Source organism: Argentina anserina, chromosome 7, assembly GCF_933775445.1.
Source record: "Argentina anserina chromosome 7, drPotAnse1.1, whole genome shotgun sequence".
Taxonomy (NCBI): domain Eukaryota; kingdom Viridiplantae; phylum Streptophyta; class Magnoliopsida; order Rosales; family Rosaceae; genus Argentina; species Argentina anserina.
Genome location: NC_065878.1, coordinates 12602671 through 12621147, shown reverse-complemented (window position 1 = coordinate 12621147; position 18477 = coordinate 12602671). Strand labels below are relative to the sequence as shown.

The window sequence follows — 18477 nt, the reverse complement described above, 5'->3', positions numbered from 1 at the left end:
TAACCTGACTTGGTTACTATCAAACAGCTTTGTCATTAGGTTGAATTAATTATAAATTTATAATCATTAATCGTAATCTTTCATACAGGTGGGGTACGTAGGTACGTATATGTGTACGATTTGTCTTATGGCTATGGTGTCCATATGTCTACGTCCGGGTTATTTGATCGAATACGGTGCTATTTGTATACTATCTGTTCATCTTCATTATCACCCTAAAAATGGCACTAAAATCGACTAAATTCATCGAAAGCAAAGTTAGAATATGGTCATGTACTTGTTGTGGTTAGAATTCGAATACGACTGAGACGTACACAAACTGCATTCTTGAAATGTTTTAGGGTTAGTTCTCAGTTCTTGGTCGAGCATTACAATTAAGTTAGTACGTACATGATATTATCACAGTTGGATCGAGCTCTCATTGCATCAATTTTAACACAAATTAAACCATTTAAAACTGCTTTTACTTTACGTACGTACGTAATGTGCAATAGTACATGATCGAAACGATGATAGCTAGTCAAACTAACACAAATTACAACTTAAAGAAAAATATGGAGTTGACTTGATAGCTTCTGATGAAATTCTACTTGAGACCGTGTGGATAAGTTCGATTAGTTTGAGTTCCCTTAAAGCTCAATTAAAGGAGACTTTTTGATATATAATCGGTATATATCTATATCTCTGTGTGCTTAAGCATCCAAATCCTTTTCATACATATATGACCTTGTCAAATTGCTAGTGATTTCGATTTTAGGATCTATAAGAAAACATCAGGTAGTCGATCATGAGGTACAACTCCGATACTATTAATTTTTTCCCCCGGCGGTGAAGATATGTCATTTCCAGCTAGCTACTTTGCTAGTCTTGCTTTCAATTAAACTTTTCTCTCGCGGAATTTATGGAAACTAGTAAACCACCTTCCAACCAAAGTAATGTCCCATGCTTCATGCCTCTCGACATACATACAACTCGTGCGATGACTTTTATTTCTGTATTTATTAGTGCATGCATGTAATTAGTTCGGATAGTTTAATTAGTAGGATAACTTAATCTGAATTTCCATCAGTTTGCTCTTAATTGTCAAGTCTATTTTAGTCTCTCTCTTTTTTGGTCTGAAAGTCTATTTTAGTCTAGTGGTATAAATTCTCCTATCTAATTGTTGTGTATATATATAGTATGAGTTTTTCTCAGATGTGTCCAAACTTGGACGAATGTATGCATTATTAATAATTGCAGAGAGACTCCTCTACAAACAGATCAAAACTGAGACTCCTCTACTATATATACCATACAAAATTCTTACAAAATTATCTAAATTGTACTTAGAGAATCTACAAGAAAGTTAGTCCTTTCCGTGCTACACTCTTGGAAAATGAAAAATGTCTATTTAGTACAAATTTAGCCCCTTTTTGTCTATTTTACTGACACGTCTTACAATGTGCCCATTTCAACACAAGATTACCTATAATTTGACTGAATCAATATATTTTCACTAAATATACACTTTAAGACCATTTTACCCTCACACATTGAATAGAGAGACTTCGGTCGTTGAAATAAATTACTGACCCCCACTAATGTCGTCGGAAAAATTACTGACACCTAGTAATTGCATTACTGACCCCTAGTAATGACATTATTCACACTCAGTAATTGTGTTACTGACCCAAATAATTAGAAAATTAGATTGAAATTAAGCTTCTCAAAATTGTAGAGATTGATTTCCATTTACAACAATTATCTAACAGTTGTATCCAAATCGAGCTTCAAGACTAGGAGGACATGCGTCGGCGTTAATGTAATAACCCGAATTTCAGGTTCAAATTGTACGAATTCTTGGAAATTGATTAAATCGCATTTTTTTTCACTTTAATCGACGATGTCAGACGAAACGAAACCGAAGTTTAAAAGTTAAAAACATTACGTATCGCAACACGGGAGTCGACTTTTATTCCGTCGTCGTTTCCGAAAACTTCCTTTACGGAAGTTGTAGAGCTCGTCGATACGAGTTCATGGACATGTCACGCACTTTAATCAGACGTCGTATGTAAAATTTATTGTTGACGGAAGTTGGTTTCCGATTTTGGAAATTGTATAAAAGGAATTTTTTTTGAAACCCTAATTTCCAGAAACAGAAACCCTCTCACCCCCCCCCCCACAGCCTCTCCTCTCTCTCTCTCACTGGCCCTCTCTCCCTTCCCCTCACCTCTTGCCGACGATCTCCCTCCATCGGCCACCGTGCACGACACCGCACGGCCACGACGCGTCGACCGGTGGTGATGGTGACGCACCCCAAGCGGAGATCCAGTAGCGCCGACGAAGCACAGCCTCGGCTCCGTCGATCTCAACGTTGTCGGCGTCGCAGGAGCTCGGGGTCACAATGGCGAGCCCTCCCTCTTCCTTCCCGACGCGATTCCACATGCGGTGAGGCTCGAATCGAGTTGTAACACCGTTGACCTCCTCTCCTCGATCCGAGACATTGTGGCGGCGATTGCGGCGGTCTCCGGCTAGTTCTGGACAAGTTGAAGGTACGGTTGTGATCTCCTCCTACTCTTTGATTGTGTGTGATTGGATGGGTTTGGCCGAAGGTGGTGGAGGGGCGTGTGTCGCTGTATGTGGCGGCGCATGAAGGGTGCAAGAGACGGCCATAGGCCATGGAAAGGTGGAGGAGATGAAAATGCAGAGTTTTGGGCGGCGGTGGGCAAGCTACGCGCGGGTTTTGAAGTGGCTCGTGAGCGCCATGCGCTGCTACTGTGGGTGACGCGTGAGCACCACCCGCGGCTGTCGGAGGGTGGCGCGTGAACAGTGATTCCGAACAGTAAATTTTGTAAAAAATTATTTTTATACGGTAATTGTAAAAAGTAATTTTGTACGGTAAATATAAAAGTAATTCTGTATAGTAAATGTAAAAAGTAATTTTATACAATAATTATAAAAGTAATTTTCTGAAATAGTAAATCGGTGATTAGTATTTACTGGAACAGTAATACGTAAACAATACGTACATGAACAATAATACGTGGACAGTAATTACGTAAAAACCGTAAATTGCTGAACAGTAAACAATAGTACTGATTTGGCATTTGAGGTTTTACGTAACGTTTCTAACCATTTTTTATACAACTAGGTGATCGACAAAACAAGTGAATGATTGCTTTCAGTATTGTGGAAATTACGCTCAGGAAAATAAGGTGAGTAAATCTCACAATGGCGAGTCTACCATTGGCGGTGATTCATAATTACGCTTTATTTTAAAAGACCGAACTATGATATGTATATGATATAGTGAGTTGTGTATGTGTATAAATGGTAAAAACGATTTAAATATATAGGTTACTATATCATATACTGTCATATTCATATTTCCAAATGAGTTTATTTATAGCACTAATATTTATTTCATTTGAGTATGAGTCGCTTGGTTTTTTTGTACAATAACATGTGAGAATTCTATTGTACGTGGTTTTAACTTGAGTCATGTTAAAACGTTTTTCTATCTTCAGACATGTTGGCATATCAGAACCTAACCTTGGCCGGGTGACAGTTACTATTCAGTTAGAGCTCTAGTATGTCTGCCGGTGTACTGCATGAGGGGTAACAGATGAGTTACTTGCTTATGAGTACCCATATTTTTGGGATATTGGATAACAGATAGGTTGCTCAATGTCTGACGGTGTACTGCATGAGGGGTAACAGATGAGTACCTAGGTCTCATGAGTACCGGTATTATAAATGTATTCGGGTAAACAAATGAGTTGCCTAATTTCTCATGAGTACTTATATTTTCAGATATTATTAGACATCCAGATGGGCCATCCTGTAACTCATGAGTGCATTTATAATTAAATGTTTTCAGTATTTTTCTCTTGTGTTACTATGCGTATTATACTATTGTTTTACTCATACGAGCTGTAAAGCTTATCGAGTTTGTGTTTACAATCCCGTGCACATATTCGATGGTGTATGAGATAGTTATGCAGGTGTGGATTAGCATAATTAGAGGACTACTCTGAAGATTTCAAAGTTTCTTTATTCTATTTTGTGGTGAGGATTGAGAGGATTTTACATTCCCATTTGATATAATGCTGAATTATAAATTGGTTTTGTAATAATCAAATCCACTGAGATGTACTATGAACTCAGTTACGATACGTTGTGACGATAAGATGATTTCGATTTATTGAGATTGTTTTAGAATTTTTCATGGCTTTGATTTTTTAGTTTAACACTTGAAATTTCGGGGTTGTGATAGTTAACCCCTAGTCTCCGTCAGATATTGTCTCCGCATCCATGACGAAATCCACATCATCGTGGCCACGACAGAGAGAGAGTGACGCCGGTCTCTACAAATTGTAGCACCATTGTTCTTCTTTCATTTTATCAAACCTTGAATGCATCGGCAAGCTTCTCAGGATTGTTCGTCACAATCTTCTCCATAAGTCTGCTGCCACATGTGTCTCCTTGGAGAGTTCGTCGGAGCTGATGTCGCCGGAGGACAGAGAAACAAAGGGGTAGAGTGACTTGACGTTGGAGGAAGAAGAGAGAGGGTCGTGGCGGTTGTTGGAGAGAGAGAGAGAGAGAGAAGATCTGGAAAGAGAAAAACATACAAGTGGGATGAGAGAAAGGTGAGAGAGATGAGGTTAGTTATGTAATTTGTAATACAAAAATTGAAATGAGCAATAAGAATTAGTTTGATCAAGTTTTTAATTATTTATGTTCATTTGGTCAATTCCCCCTTGGTAAATATTGGTTGTCTCGACTGTCCAAAGGTTTTATTCTTTCAATCTTTTTATTAATGATGTACCAAGCACAAAATAAAGATATTAGGATGATTAATAACTCAAAGTCCATGTAATATATACTAGCCTTCCTGCATGTGGAAAAAGGGCTCGTGCGTGCGAATATTATTTCTAATTGATTGATTTATGCATGATCAAAGAAGTCTCTTGCATAAATGAAGAGGCTAATTTGTACAAAGGAAAAGATATAAGGATTGGTCGAAAAGATTAGTTTGATTTGTAAAAACGTACATGTTCTTTTTCCTTGATTAATTTCTTAATTTCACTTATGTTTTTTTTAGCTTCAACTTGCGTTGAGTACAAAACTGCCATTAGACGTGGGTGAAGCCTAATGATAAACTATAGCTTCTCACACAACTTCCAATTTTATTTTGCTTTTGTTTTTTTACCATATTAACCCTCGTAAATATTATATGTTGCAATCTACTGATGTCTTTGCCATGGATATTACTAGGGGTGGGCATAAAAAATGGAAATCCCGATCCCGTCCCGAAATTCATAGGGACGGTACGGAGGTCTAAAAATGTTTGTCCCGTTTCGATCCCGTCTCGTTCCATAATAGTGGAATGAGACGTGAGACGAATAATGGAAAAAACTTGCGTACAAACTAGTATGTACGCGTGCGTCCAAACTCTCGTTTATTTACACACTTTGCGAATATAAATACATGATTTTAACCGTTCAAAGGTTTAGTTTATTACTAAAGATCATTTCTGTAAAAGATCAACATAAACAAAAATCGTCTTCATAGTCGATTGCATCAAACAAATGAACGGTTATGGTGAAAGTTAGTAGTCTCATGATCAACCGTCAATTTGTTTGATGCAATCGACTATGAAGACGATTTTTGTTTATGTTGATATTTTACAGAAATGATCTTTAGTAATAAACTAAACTTTTGAACGGTTAAAATCATGTATTTATATTCGCAAAGTGTGCAAATAAACGAGAGTTTGGACGCACGCGTACATACTAGTTTGTACGCAAGTTTTTCCCACGAATAATTTCTATCCCGCTTCGTCCCGTCCCGTCCCACCTTTAATGAAAACTTAAAAATTCTTATATATTTATATCAAAATGAAACTAATTTATGTTCTTAATAACTCCAAAATTATATCAACTAAAATAATAGTGATAAATTATAATATTTTGAATATAATATATATTTTTTTGTTAAAATTTCATTATTGAATGTTATTTTGTTAATGAAAAAGTAAAAATATAAGTTTTTATTTAACTTCATAGGAAGGTAGGATTTGTCTCGTCCCGATCCCGATCCCGTCCCGATTCAAAAGTTGGGATGAGACGTGGGATGAACCTTGTCCCGTCCCGTACTCACCCCTAGATATTACAATAAGTTTAGAAATTAGGTGAAATTGTTGACACCAAAAAAGCACTTCCTATTATAATAATGAAGATATATTCGCCGGTTGCCCTTAATTATAGGATCGGACTCTGTACGCTTTGGGTTAGATCTACCCATCGTTAAGCTTGTTCATGGTGGTTAAAGGTTAGAGTTACAATTATTCGTACATATTTATTCATACTTATATGTTCTAACTCAAAATAATTCTCTCCATTATCGATTTAGATCGACTAATTAATGACTGTCAAAGGCTTTCTACATAGAAGAACATCAAATGTAGTAAAAAAACACCTTGATCAATTAAAAATCCCTCTAAAAAAACAGATAGCAAGTATATAGATTGGGTGATATTCATGTACTTAAAATTTCTTTGGTTACATATTCTGCAATAGTAGGTGCAGAAGAAGGTAAAGCTAGCATGCCGGCCGATATATCGAACATAAATGATACACCCACATAAGGATCAGATCGACATGGATGCAGTTTGACTGCATCGTCAATGGTGCTAGTGTAGTTTGAATGGCAAACCACAGCGTGTGGGCGTGAATGAATCAAATCCAATCAATGAATGCGAGAGAGAATGAAAGACAGAAAGAGAAGAGAAAGGGATCGAGAAAGATGGTTTTGAGTGCTGATCGATATGGAGAGAGGGAGAGAGTTTTGCGTCGACCATTCTATGTGCTAAAGTGGTATAGCAGCTATTTGCTTGATTGCTAAGACCATGCATGTTTTGTTGCTCTAGTTCTCAACTTCTCATTTTGGAGACAGGTCGAGCGAAAGAAGATCGATCAGTCATCGATCCAGACTCTCTCTCACACGTACGTGTGGGGTGTCATTTACTGTCACACGTGCTGCGTCCCATGAATAAGTAACCCCCTACGTACGTTGCTCTGTCTACATGAATCTTGTAAGTGTTACGCAATGCAAAATTGGTCATTCCTTTCTTGGGTTCAAGTACGGCGAAGGCGAGCTAGTTTTACCGCAATGCAAAATTGCAGATACATTAACTGTAACGTAATTGTGTATCAAATGTGGCGTCGACTCTTACAAAAAGAGCTATTCGGCGAGCGGCAGATCCAACTACGACAGAACCTGAGCTTCCAGGCCTCACGTTCTTCTCCTTCGACTCTTACACAAACAGAATTGTTGCATCGCAGGATCAATCATAGAGAATAGGTGTTGATACTCGGCGTCGATCTTTGGAATTGTTGCAGCGCAGGATCGTCCAACTACACATATATGATATCGGTGTCAAACAAATGAGGGGAATCACTTTTAAACAAAATTAGACTGCTCTGACCTTTTAGTACATATAACGATACACCCGATCCTCAAATTATAAGTATAACCACTTCATTTTTTTTTGTTACAATAACACTTCATTTCTTTTGTTCTATGTCAATTAATCCATACTTCTCAAAACACCTATCCAAAATTAATACTCTTGATAACTTAGGACTTATGAGTCGTTCTCCCTTATGCTCCGCATCGATTTTGAATGTCAAAATGAATGAAAAGGTTAGAAAGCACGCCGGAGATCGATATCCCCTCCTTAATTAATTTTATAATGCTCTCAAATTTGTCCATGATTGTTATATTCTTTACAGGCCAGAAATGTGACAGATCGAGCTGTATCATCCATAATAATTTGGTCAGTAATAAACCTACACACTTTTACGTACGTACGTACGTACGTATGTTTATGCCTTTATGGAATACAACAGGTGTCACTCGATCTCATCCTGAAGCTTGTAGATTTATGGATGAATCCAAGCTGGCCGGTTCTTGACAGAGAAAAATGAGAGAAATAGACAGATAAACATAAAACAAATAAATTTTAGGGCTTGTAATTGTAATTGGCAGAAGAAGAATCTAAAGGGGGCTCCTTCGTCTACGGGACAACTGGTCCACCTTCTTCATCGCTAAAATTTTGGCCACCCTTCTCTCTCCCTCTTTCCGTTACAAGCAAGCACGGATCGACGAGATGACTATCTTTGTATAAAAAAGATCCCCTAGTTGCGATATACCACCGGAAAAGTTATATATCCCTCTTTAACTCCATAGAAACAAACACAAATTTATGCATGATTAGAGAAATTGCAGTCTTATATATTGAAAGATATAACAAAACATCGTTCTCATAAGTATTAATTAAGGCAGTCACGGCGTGTACATATTTGAAGCCACCAACCCTTTTTCTTATGCGCGCAGTACTTACTTAAAATTCATACCATGTTCATCGCCAATAACCCTTCAACCAAAAGCATTTGTTATATATGTGAAGTTGTGAACCAAAGTCCATTCGAATCGAAGGTATTTTGTCATCTTTCACTAACTCACCTGTCAAATCTTGAACTGAAAAATTACTCACTACACCACTTTAGAAGTGGTACCTAACTAGGATGTACTTCAAGTTATATATAAAAAATTCTCATCTAGCTATGCATTCCTAATTTTGTTGCTTTAGTTATGGTAATAATAACTTAATTAATTTAAGGAGTTCTGTCATAATATCTAGCTAGAGTTTGGTCCTAGACCAAGATTCTTGGGTTCACTTATACGTCTACGTCTACGTCTATATATATATAATACAAATCAATCAAATCCCATTAGCAGCTTAATTGCTAGCGTTGAGTTCACGGGGATAATTGAACAAAATAAATTTAAAACAGAATAGTTAATTGAGCGTTATTTGTTGAATTTAGCGAAATACATATGGATGATGAACAAGTTAAGTCTTCAAGAAAGACATAGTCTTCCCTTAAGAGAGTAGAGTAGAGTACAAGAAATGGATGTAATTAAGCTACAGAGTACAGACGAGCTTTGGCAGCAGTGCATAACAACAGTATTCTTGTGATTGATGCGTATCTTAATCATCTCGATCCCTCTGTATTAAACAAATGGAAACCCCATTATCTAATCCACATATAAAATTGATGATTATTAATCTAGCTATAGAGCTAATCCATAAAGATCAATCACTATATATTAGGACCACAGCAAAGAATTAGTTATATAATTAGGTTAAAAAGAAAATTAAATAGAACCATTCATCACATTTCCATGTGAAGAGCACCTTAGATGGCTTCGAATCTTACAAAATGCTAGTAAGCAAAGCATGTTCTCACTCTCTTACAAGCCGCTTTTCACTCGAAGTGGGTTGAGATTGTTGCACCGTTCTTTGTCCTCGGTGGAATTGAAGGCCAATAATTCAAGAGCCTTGAGACTTTGGTTGATTAATTAACTATTGAGTGTAGATATTTGATTAGTTTAGTTTGCACTGAGCATTGGAGAATATTATAGAGACTACACACAGCCGACCAAACTGAGGTTGCGCCATGTGATAGATGGCGATGGATTTGGAATCATTCTAGTCATCGATTCACCTGCTTGTTTATCCTCTTTGATATTTCGCTCAAAATCTAATCGCATAAGCCAGAAATTAATATTGTCAACGGTTTGTGATAGAGATCGATGAGTGTGGCCACATTAGGGTTTGGTACTTGGTAGATATATAGACAAAAAAATTTAGATCTTAGATGGATCATTGAATATATATATATATATATATATATATATGTGTGTGTGTGTGTGTGTGATTTCTTCTTTCTCCAGACATGCAGTAGTTTGTTCACTTTGTTGGCTGCAGAAGCCCTAGCTTCTTTTGTTTTTGGTACTGTAATTCTAAGGTTGCGGACTCTTTTTCTGGAATAGAGATTGCCAATGGTTTAGTGTGATGAAGTTTCTTATATTGCCAATGCTCAAGAATGAAATTTCTTAACTTTGCTTATCAGCAGCAAGAGGGACGTACGTACGTACGTAGAGAATAAAAGGATTGGGTCGATAAGATCTATATCTGGAAGGCAAAGGGGACTTGAAACCATGATTTCAGATAAAAGTATTGTCGTTTAAGAATAAAGTCTCAGGTCTTCTTAGGTTTATGATATAAATTAAGGTTTAATTAGAACGTTAAATCAACTAATCAATGATGTGCAGTACGTCCAAAATAAACATGCCTTAGGAGCTTGAGAACCATATTGCATTAGAAGCTTGATACTTTCTACGTACATACATCAACCAAGCTAGAAGATCTTAAAGATTCATCTTTGAAGAATTTATCATACACAAGGTTATAAAAAGCACTAGGTACTTGCTTATGCTATATATCTGAATTATCAATCTTAACATAGGGCCGGATTTTACAATATAGGTCAGTCGGAAAGAAAATTTTCTTATAATTTACATAATTCACATCCGATATGTTTTAAGTAGAGGAGATTCTTCGACTAATATATAATTGATGAAGAGATCAAATGATAAATTCCTTGCATGGCAATGATTTTTACCTTATTGATTTAATGGTCAAACTTCACCCTACATAGCATATATATGTGTGTGTGTGCGCGCGCAAGGGTTTCTCTAGATTGCATATATAGGTCTAAATCTAAAGCCTCTGATAATATATATTTATAAACCCCCAAAATAGTTATAAGAACATCATATAACCACTCTTATATATGTAATAGCTAAGAGTAACTGATGATATCTATATTATAAGGAAGTGCGAAAGAATATGACTCTCCCACATATTTGGAAGTGCAATAAAACATTCTACAACAAGCTTGAGATTTTGGCAGGACTAGTAATTTACTACAAGAGGTCAGCTAGGAGCCTAGGAGTATAGTAATTCATATCAGCTTAGTATAAGTAAGAAAGATTGAGATAGTGCATTGTTTTTTTTCTTTTTGGAAGGATGAGATAGTGCATTGTTATTTGTTAAATAATGTAGTAGACACATGAAAACTAGTCTTACATGGTGCACTAATTAGATTATAATTGATCACTTGTTTTGTTGTACTTAACTATTTCTATTGTATGTTTTAACTAATAGTGCATTTTTCTGTTGTTATGTACCTTTCTAGCTTGACTGGAATTTGATATACCTTGCAGCATGATAAACGTACGTACGTTGACACCGAAAAGTCCAGTAACAGAAAAGGACCTATAAAAGAATGCCAAGAAATTTATACTTGCTAGAAAATTAAGTGAATCTTATTTAAAAGTTCATTGAAAAATAAAGGGATAATTAAAATATATACAGATAGAGATACAAATCAGAGGTAGCTACTAGTTTTTATTAGATATCCAAGGATGTCAATATATAATTGTCATGATCATTGCCAAACTAATTAAATACTGTTTGCACTGTACGTACTGAGAAACTTAGATAAAAAGAATGAACCCTCCAATTATTCTACTTATGTTGAGATTGTGGCTGTGCATGAAAAGAAATAACTTGATAATTGATAAATAAACAAGGAACTTGAGCTTTGAGAGCTATGCCCTCCAAATTGAGATTCCCCCTTCTTCCCTGGTTAATGTTCTTGTTTGACTGTCGGCCTCCTATACCAGTTAGTTTTGGTATGATTAATGGGTAATTGGTTCATTCATTTTAGGGTTTAATGCTGTTTGAAGATTTGGGAGTCAAATGACAACCGGTCAGTGTGATGAAAGGGGAAATGATGAAGTTATTTGCATAATGCAGGTGTGCAGAAAACAAAAGAATACTGACAGCACCAACGAATGACGATGGTGCGCAGGAGCATATAGAGGTGATCAGCAACCTGGACAATATGGGAGAAGTTTGTGATCGAGTATGATTCATTTGACGTCCATCTCTAGAAAATTAAGGATTCTGGAGGATCACATGTCGGGGATTAACAATCTCTTGAAGAAATAGTGCTTTTCTTTAGAACTTCAGCAGTACAGGATGGAAACTAACATCATTATATTAGGCCAGCTTTTTCCTGTTGAATCTAACATCATTGTAAAATTGATTGAAATAATGATTCAATTTTCTTTGTATTGGCTATCACTGAAGCCAACATACTTAAATCATACTCATCCCATATGCAACTCTTCCACACTCATATAAAGCTCATGATCCTCAGACTCACGAAGCATTGAAAAAGATGTGTAAATGTGATACACACAAATAGAATGTGAACGAAATTTGCATGCCTTAACAATATATATTGTAATATGGAGGTCGCACCATCTTCATCACCTCACCTGGTAGACCCCGTTTCAATAACTCATTTGTAGGGTGGCAGCTGCATGTATACTGTTTGGTTTATGTAAATATTTATGAAGATATTTTTGAAAGTAAGGTTCAACTATAGTCTATATATGTATAAAGATATTGGAGTAAATTCAGAAGTAATAAATCGATAGTTTTACAGATAAATAATTCAATAGACCATTTGAGCTTTATGGTGTTCATTGGATTTTCTCCACCGCCATGTTTGGTCTTGTTCAAACTATCTCTCAGATCTCTTGTCATAGAATCCTCTAATATCGCCGTTAATTATAAGCGTAATGGATTCTAGCTTGCTCATTAGAGATCAAGATTATTGCTTGCTCTTCCAGCTTCAATTTATCACGTTGGTGATACATCAACTATATCAACTTACTTGTTCACAACGGGATCAGTAGCTAGTATGGCCATGAACTGATTTTCAGATGTGAACCTCGAGCTGTTCTTGCAGTCGCAAAGCTTGTGAGAAGATCGATATTGTTTAGTACATATGGTCCAAAATAAGGATTGAGGCTTGTGGTCTCAAGGTGTACATGATCAAGCTATCATCGACTTTACTCCAACTTTTTAGCTAAAGAATTACCTGACTTATTCCACTTCTTTGTTTTTGAATGTGGAGAACTATTACGAAGGGCCTCTTCTAAGTTCTAGCTAGTTAAAGGTTCCTATTAGTTAGAGAAACAAATTTTTTTTTGGCAGATGCTTGCCCTACGTACTCTATGCTATTATGAACATTCACTTCATCAGTTTATGTATTTAACTGATCTAGACAAACTCTGTAAGCAATTTGAATTTTTTTTTTGATGAATTTGTAAGCAATTTGTTATATATACTTCGGTCGGTAAATTTTCATTAAAGATAATCATCACATGCATTTCAAACTATAATAAGCATTGTGTCACTTTGTGTATGTAAACACTATTAGTAATTTAGTTTAAAAAAAAGTTGAAGACGAAAGCCTTTTAAGACGACGACGATAGCTAGCCAGAGAACTACATTATTGAACTTGTCTCTGGTTAACAATCAAAATGAAACAATCTGTTCGATCAATTGTATGTAAAACCAATTGCAGCAACAAATAAGAACAAGACTTATATCAGACTTGTATGATTAAATCTGTTCAATCATATCATCAGTTGCCTCGTATTAGCTTTCCACCATTACCAGACTTATATCAGACACCCACACTAATATTGTAGATGAGTAGCTGTTTCAGATCGATTTTGGATCAAAATAGCCTTTGGTATTTAGATTGCCTCATATACCGCGCAGTACAAAACAAGAAAAACACACATATGGCTTCATTAAGAACCATATATCACTCCTAACAGTAACAGACCTAGCATGTACGTATGCTTTAGTCACTTCATCATCAACATGATGCATTATTTCAAGCCCTTAATTCAAGTTGTCGCACATCAATGAAGTCATTACCGGGACCAAGGGACTCCAGATCGATCAATTTTACTTGCCATAACTTCGGGGAGCTTCTCTTTTTCTTCAGAGGAAAATGGATGTTAATATAAGTCTATGATCATCCGCCCTGAAGGATTGCATGGTAGTAGCTAGCAGAAACGAGCTGAGATTGTATATAACTATATATCGGGAAGGGCGGACAATAATTTTAATGACCCAATTTTTTCGGAATCAAATTATTTGAATTCTAACTTAGTAAAATTAATAAAACACATTTGTTTCGCTTCGCGACGTTGTCAAAATTGAAAAACGTTACGTTCCCGCGACACGGGAGTTGACTTTTACTCCGTCGCTCGTTTCTGGAAACTTCCTTCACGAAAGTTGTAGAGCTCGTCGATACAAGTTCGTGGACATATCACGCGTTCTAATCGGACGTCGTACGTGAAAATTATTAGCGACAGAAGTTAGTTTCCGATTTTGGAAAAGGGTATAAAAGAGAATTAATTGGAGCTAGGGTTTCCATTTTCAGAAACCCTCACCCCACAGCCTCTCTCTCTCTCCCCGACCCTCTCACCTCTCGCCGACGATCTCCCTCCACCGGCCTCCGTGCTCGACACCCCCGGCTGCCGGAGGTGGCGCGTAAACAATGATTTTGTAAAAAGTTATTTCTGTACAGTGAATGTAAAAAAATAATTTACGTACAGTAAATACAAAAGTATTTTACGTACAGTAAATGTAAAAGTATTTTGTGTACAGTAATTGTAAAATAAATTTTAAAAGGTAAATCGGTGATTAGTATTTACTGACAGTATTTACTATGAATAGTCTATTACTGTACAGAAATACGTAAACGGTACATATATGAAAAGTAATATGTAAACAGTACATATATGAAAAGTAATACGTATATGAACAGTAATTACATGAACAGTGATTTCGTAAAAAAATAAAATTTGCTGAACAGTAAAACATTAGTACTATTTCGGCATTTGAGGTTTTACGTAACGCTTCTAAATCACTTCTTATCTATTCTAGGTGATCAACACAACAAGTAAAGGATTCGCTTGCGGAAATTGTGGAAATTACGCTTAGAAATATAAGGTGAGTAGAATCTCACAGTGATGAATCTGCCCTTAGCGGAGATTTATAATTACACTTATTTTAAAAGATTGAACTATGATATGTATATAATATAGTGGTTTGTGTATGTGTATAATTGGTAAAATCGATACATATATATGGGTTGCTATATTATATACTGTCATATTCCCGTTTTCAAATAAGTTCATTTATAGCATTGATATTTATTTATTTGAGCATGTCACTTGGTTTTGTACAATAACATGTGAGGATTGTTTTGTACGTGGTTTTAACTTGAGTTATGTTAAAACGTTTTTGTTGTCTTCGGACCTGTCTTTAGACGTGTTGGCATGTCGGAACCTAGCCTTGGCCGGGCGACAGTTACGATACAGTTAGAGCTCTAGTCTGTCTGTTGGTGTATTGACATGAGAGGTAACAGATGGATTACCGGCTTATAAGTACCCATATTTTTGGATATTGGGTAACAAGTGGTTACCCAATGTCTGGCGGCGTACTAACATGAGGGGTAATAGATGAGTACCTGAGTCTCATGAGTACCCGTATTATAAATGTATTCGGGTAAACAGATGGGTTGCCCGATTCTCATGAGCACTTATATTTTCAGATATTATTGGACAACCAGATTGGCCATCCTGTGACTCATGAGTACATTTATAATTAAATATTTTAAGTATTTTTCTTTTGTATTTATATGCGAGTTATATTGTTGTTTTACTCATACGAACTGCAAAGCTTACCGGGTTTGTGTTTACAATCCCGATGCACCTATTTGATGGTGTATGAGATAGTTATGCAGGTGTGGATTAGCATAATTGACGGACTACTCTGAAGACGTCGAAGTTTCTTTATTTATTTTGTGGTGAGGATTGCGAGGATTTTACATTCCCGTTTGAAATAATGCTTGAATTTTAAATTAGTTTTGTAATAATTCATTCGACTGAGTTGTACTATGAACTCAGTAATGAAACGCTGTGATGATAAGATAATTTCAATTTATTGAGATTGTTTTTGAGTTTTCATGACTTCGATTTTCGAGTTTCATATTTGAAAATTTCGGTGTCGTAACAGTAATGTCCCCTAGACCGAAATCTAAAATGGTTGGGCTTGAGTAGTATCTCTATCTGCTGAAAAGTGTGCAGTTAGGTTTTCAGACTTGGTTGGCAAAGTTTGGAAATGGAATTCAATCTGAAATTACTGTCGTCCAATTAACTATGTAGAATTCAAAGTATATTAGTTAGTTTTACTCTGAAAATATGAGAAATCTATGTCATGGGGAAGTTGCTCGTTCTAAACTTGTTTGGAACCTGTGGATGACCTGGTTGGACCATGCTTCTTGTTTAAAGTGCCGACAAGTTTAGAACCTGTGGATGACCTGGTTGGATCATGCTTCTTGTTTAAAGTGCCGAATGTCAATGTGTTGCCTTATCGAGAGATCGATTTGGACTGCCATGCATATGTATCACTTTTTTGTTTTTTTATGCGAAAGAAAAAACTATAAGGGGCAAGCTCCTCAAGTGTAACCAATATCGAAGAGGTTAAAATTCAGAACAGAGGAAACTCTAGAAGGAACATCCTCTCAATCTCTTGAACGAACTAGGGTGTGACCAACAGCAGCAAGGGCATCGGCTATACAATAGGCTTCTTTGAAAATGTGAGTGAAGGAAATCTCTTCAAAGCATGTCCCAATGGCCCTTATGTCATGGATAATGGATATAAGTCTCCAAGGAGTGCAGGCCTTTCCAAGAACGCAATTGATTACAATCTGAGAGTCACCTTCAACTTGAACTCGATGGAGGCAACGGTCTCGAGCTTTTAGAAGACCATCCCTTAGAGCAGTGGCTCGGCAATAAGAACACTAGCAACACCAATCGTGGCCGCTGAAGTAGCCAGTCGATTCACAAATGATGAAACAAATTGTTGCTACTCCATAATTGGACAAAACCAACCCATCAAAGTTAAGCTTCACAAAAATTGTGTGTGTGTGGGAGGGGGGGGGGGGTTCCATATGATGACATCCGAAGTGTGGAGGCGAGTACCATGATAAGCACTTGATACAAGAGAGTTGGAAACAGCAGTAGCAACTATGGCAGGGGAGAGAAGCGCTTGTTTTTTAAAACAACATTGTTGCACGCCCTCCAAATTTACCATAGAAGTATAAGAACCTTTGAAAAAAAGATGGACATCATTCAACTTTGGAATTAGGTCAGGAGCATTGAGAATAGTATTCTACAAATCTCAACAAGATAAGATGAAACCTATAGGATCAAACTAATCCCTAATATTTGGACAAAAGATTGAGGACCCAATTGGACAAAGAATCCAAGAAATCAATTGAGTAAAAAGTGGGAGAAAGCGAGACTGCATTATTAGTGGGGTTATATTCCAAAGTTTTTTTCTGGACTTTTAAGACGTCTCTAACACAATCAATCAACCCTTTTATCTTCACGGTTGATATAAACTATTGCTAATACATGATTGCAAATTAGAACTGATGAGAAAACCTAAAGGTTCAACATAACTTCGATCAACTTACACATTTCTGGTCATCATCAAGCTAAATTCTTCAAAATCCACAACCCCGTCTCCGTTCCTATCAACCCCTTTGATCATTTGCTTACACTCTTTCAGACTGCTTCTCTCACATCCAAGGCTGACCAGCACCCTCCTCAACTCCTTGGCTGAAATCTTTCCATTCTTATCGGTATCAAATATAAGAAAAGCATCCATCAGATCATCACCGCCATCGTTACCACTACGCATTGTATAATTAGCATTCACAGCATTCATGAACTCATCCAAGTCTATGAAGCCGTCTCCATTGCTGTCCATCTCTCTCACCATCCCTTCAGCTTCTTTCGCAGCGGCGGACTTGTTCTTGTACCCGAGGCAGCAGAGAACTTCACTGAGCTCCACTGGAGATATCTTCCCATCCCCGTTGGAGTCCATCACCTCAAACACTTGCTTGAACTGATTCGACACTTCCATGGCCGCAAAAGACGATGTAGCAGTCCCTGGTGCATCGAAGCTGGAAGACCTTCTTCTCTTCTTCTGAAAGCTCTTGCATCCATTAGACGTGCCCCACCGGAGAGCGGTCAAGCAAATCCTAAAACAACTCATCGTAAACTGAAACTCTCGTTTCAACAAGAAACCGATTAAAGTAACGCCTTTTACCACCAGAGATATGAAACTAAACTTAAGCAGAGTGGTTGATGCGCATGGCTTCGAATGGTGTATATATATTTGAGAGACATGGAGAGGGATTTATCTGTATAATTCTATGTATCTATCCCTATGGAGTTGGGGACCGAGTCCTTTGTAGTTGATCAGGTCAGGTATGGTGGATGCCAGCTGAGATCATGATTCCAGAAGAGCCGGCATGGACATCATTACATCATACCACTCTCTTGCCGTCTCCGCAATTTGAGTATTATCTGGCTTCTGGTTGTTGCTTTGTGCATACCCTTGGTTTCCTCGAGTTTCCAAGGTGCGTGTCAAAGTTCACCTTACTAGAGTTGTAGAATTTGTATGTCAAATGTGATCCTCAAATTAACGAAATGTTCTACATCTCAATTTTCAAATAAGCAATTAACTAAGTTAACAACTCTATGAAACATCAATCATTAAGTAGAAAAAGCGCAGCTATAAATACGCAGTAGTCTCCGACTATATCTGTAGCAACAGGCATCGATCACCAT

General features: G+C 36.9%; 1 protein-coding gene across 1 annotated transcript; it reads right to left on the bottom strand.

Moving 5' to 3' along the window:
- Positions 1-17133: 17133 nt before the first annotated feature.
- Positions 17134-18467, bottom strand: LOC126803067 (probable calcium-binding protein CML23). The gene has a single exon (XM_050530817.1). The coding sequence runs from the start codon at positions 17897-17899 to the stop codon at positions 17312-17314; it is 588 nt and encodes a 195-aa protein (XP_050386774.1). The 5' UTR covers positions 17900-18467; the 3' UTR covers positions 17134-17311.
- Between the last annotated feature and the right edge of the window lie 10 nt (positions 18468-18477).

Excerpts from the sequence above, each read along its gene's own strand:
- LOC126803067 (XM_050530817.1), bottom strand. The coding sequence starts at position 17,899 with ATGAGTTGTTTTAGGATTTGCTTGACCGCTCTCCGGTGGGGCACGTCT.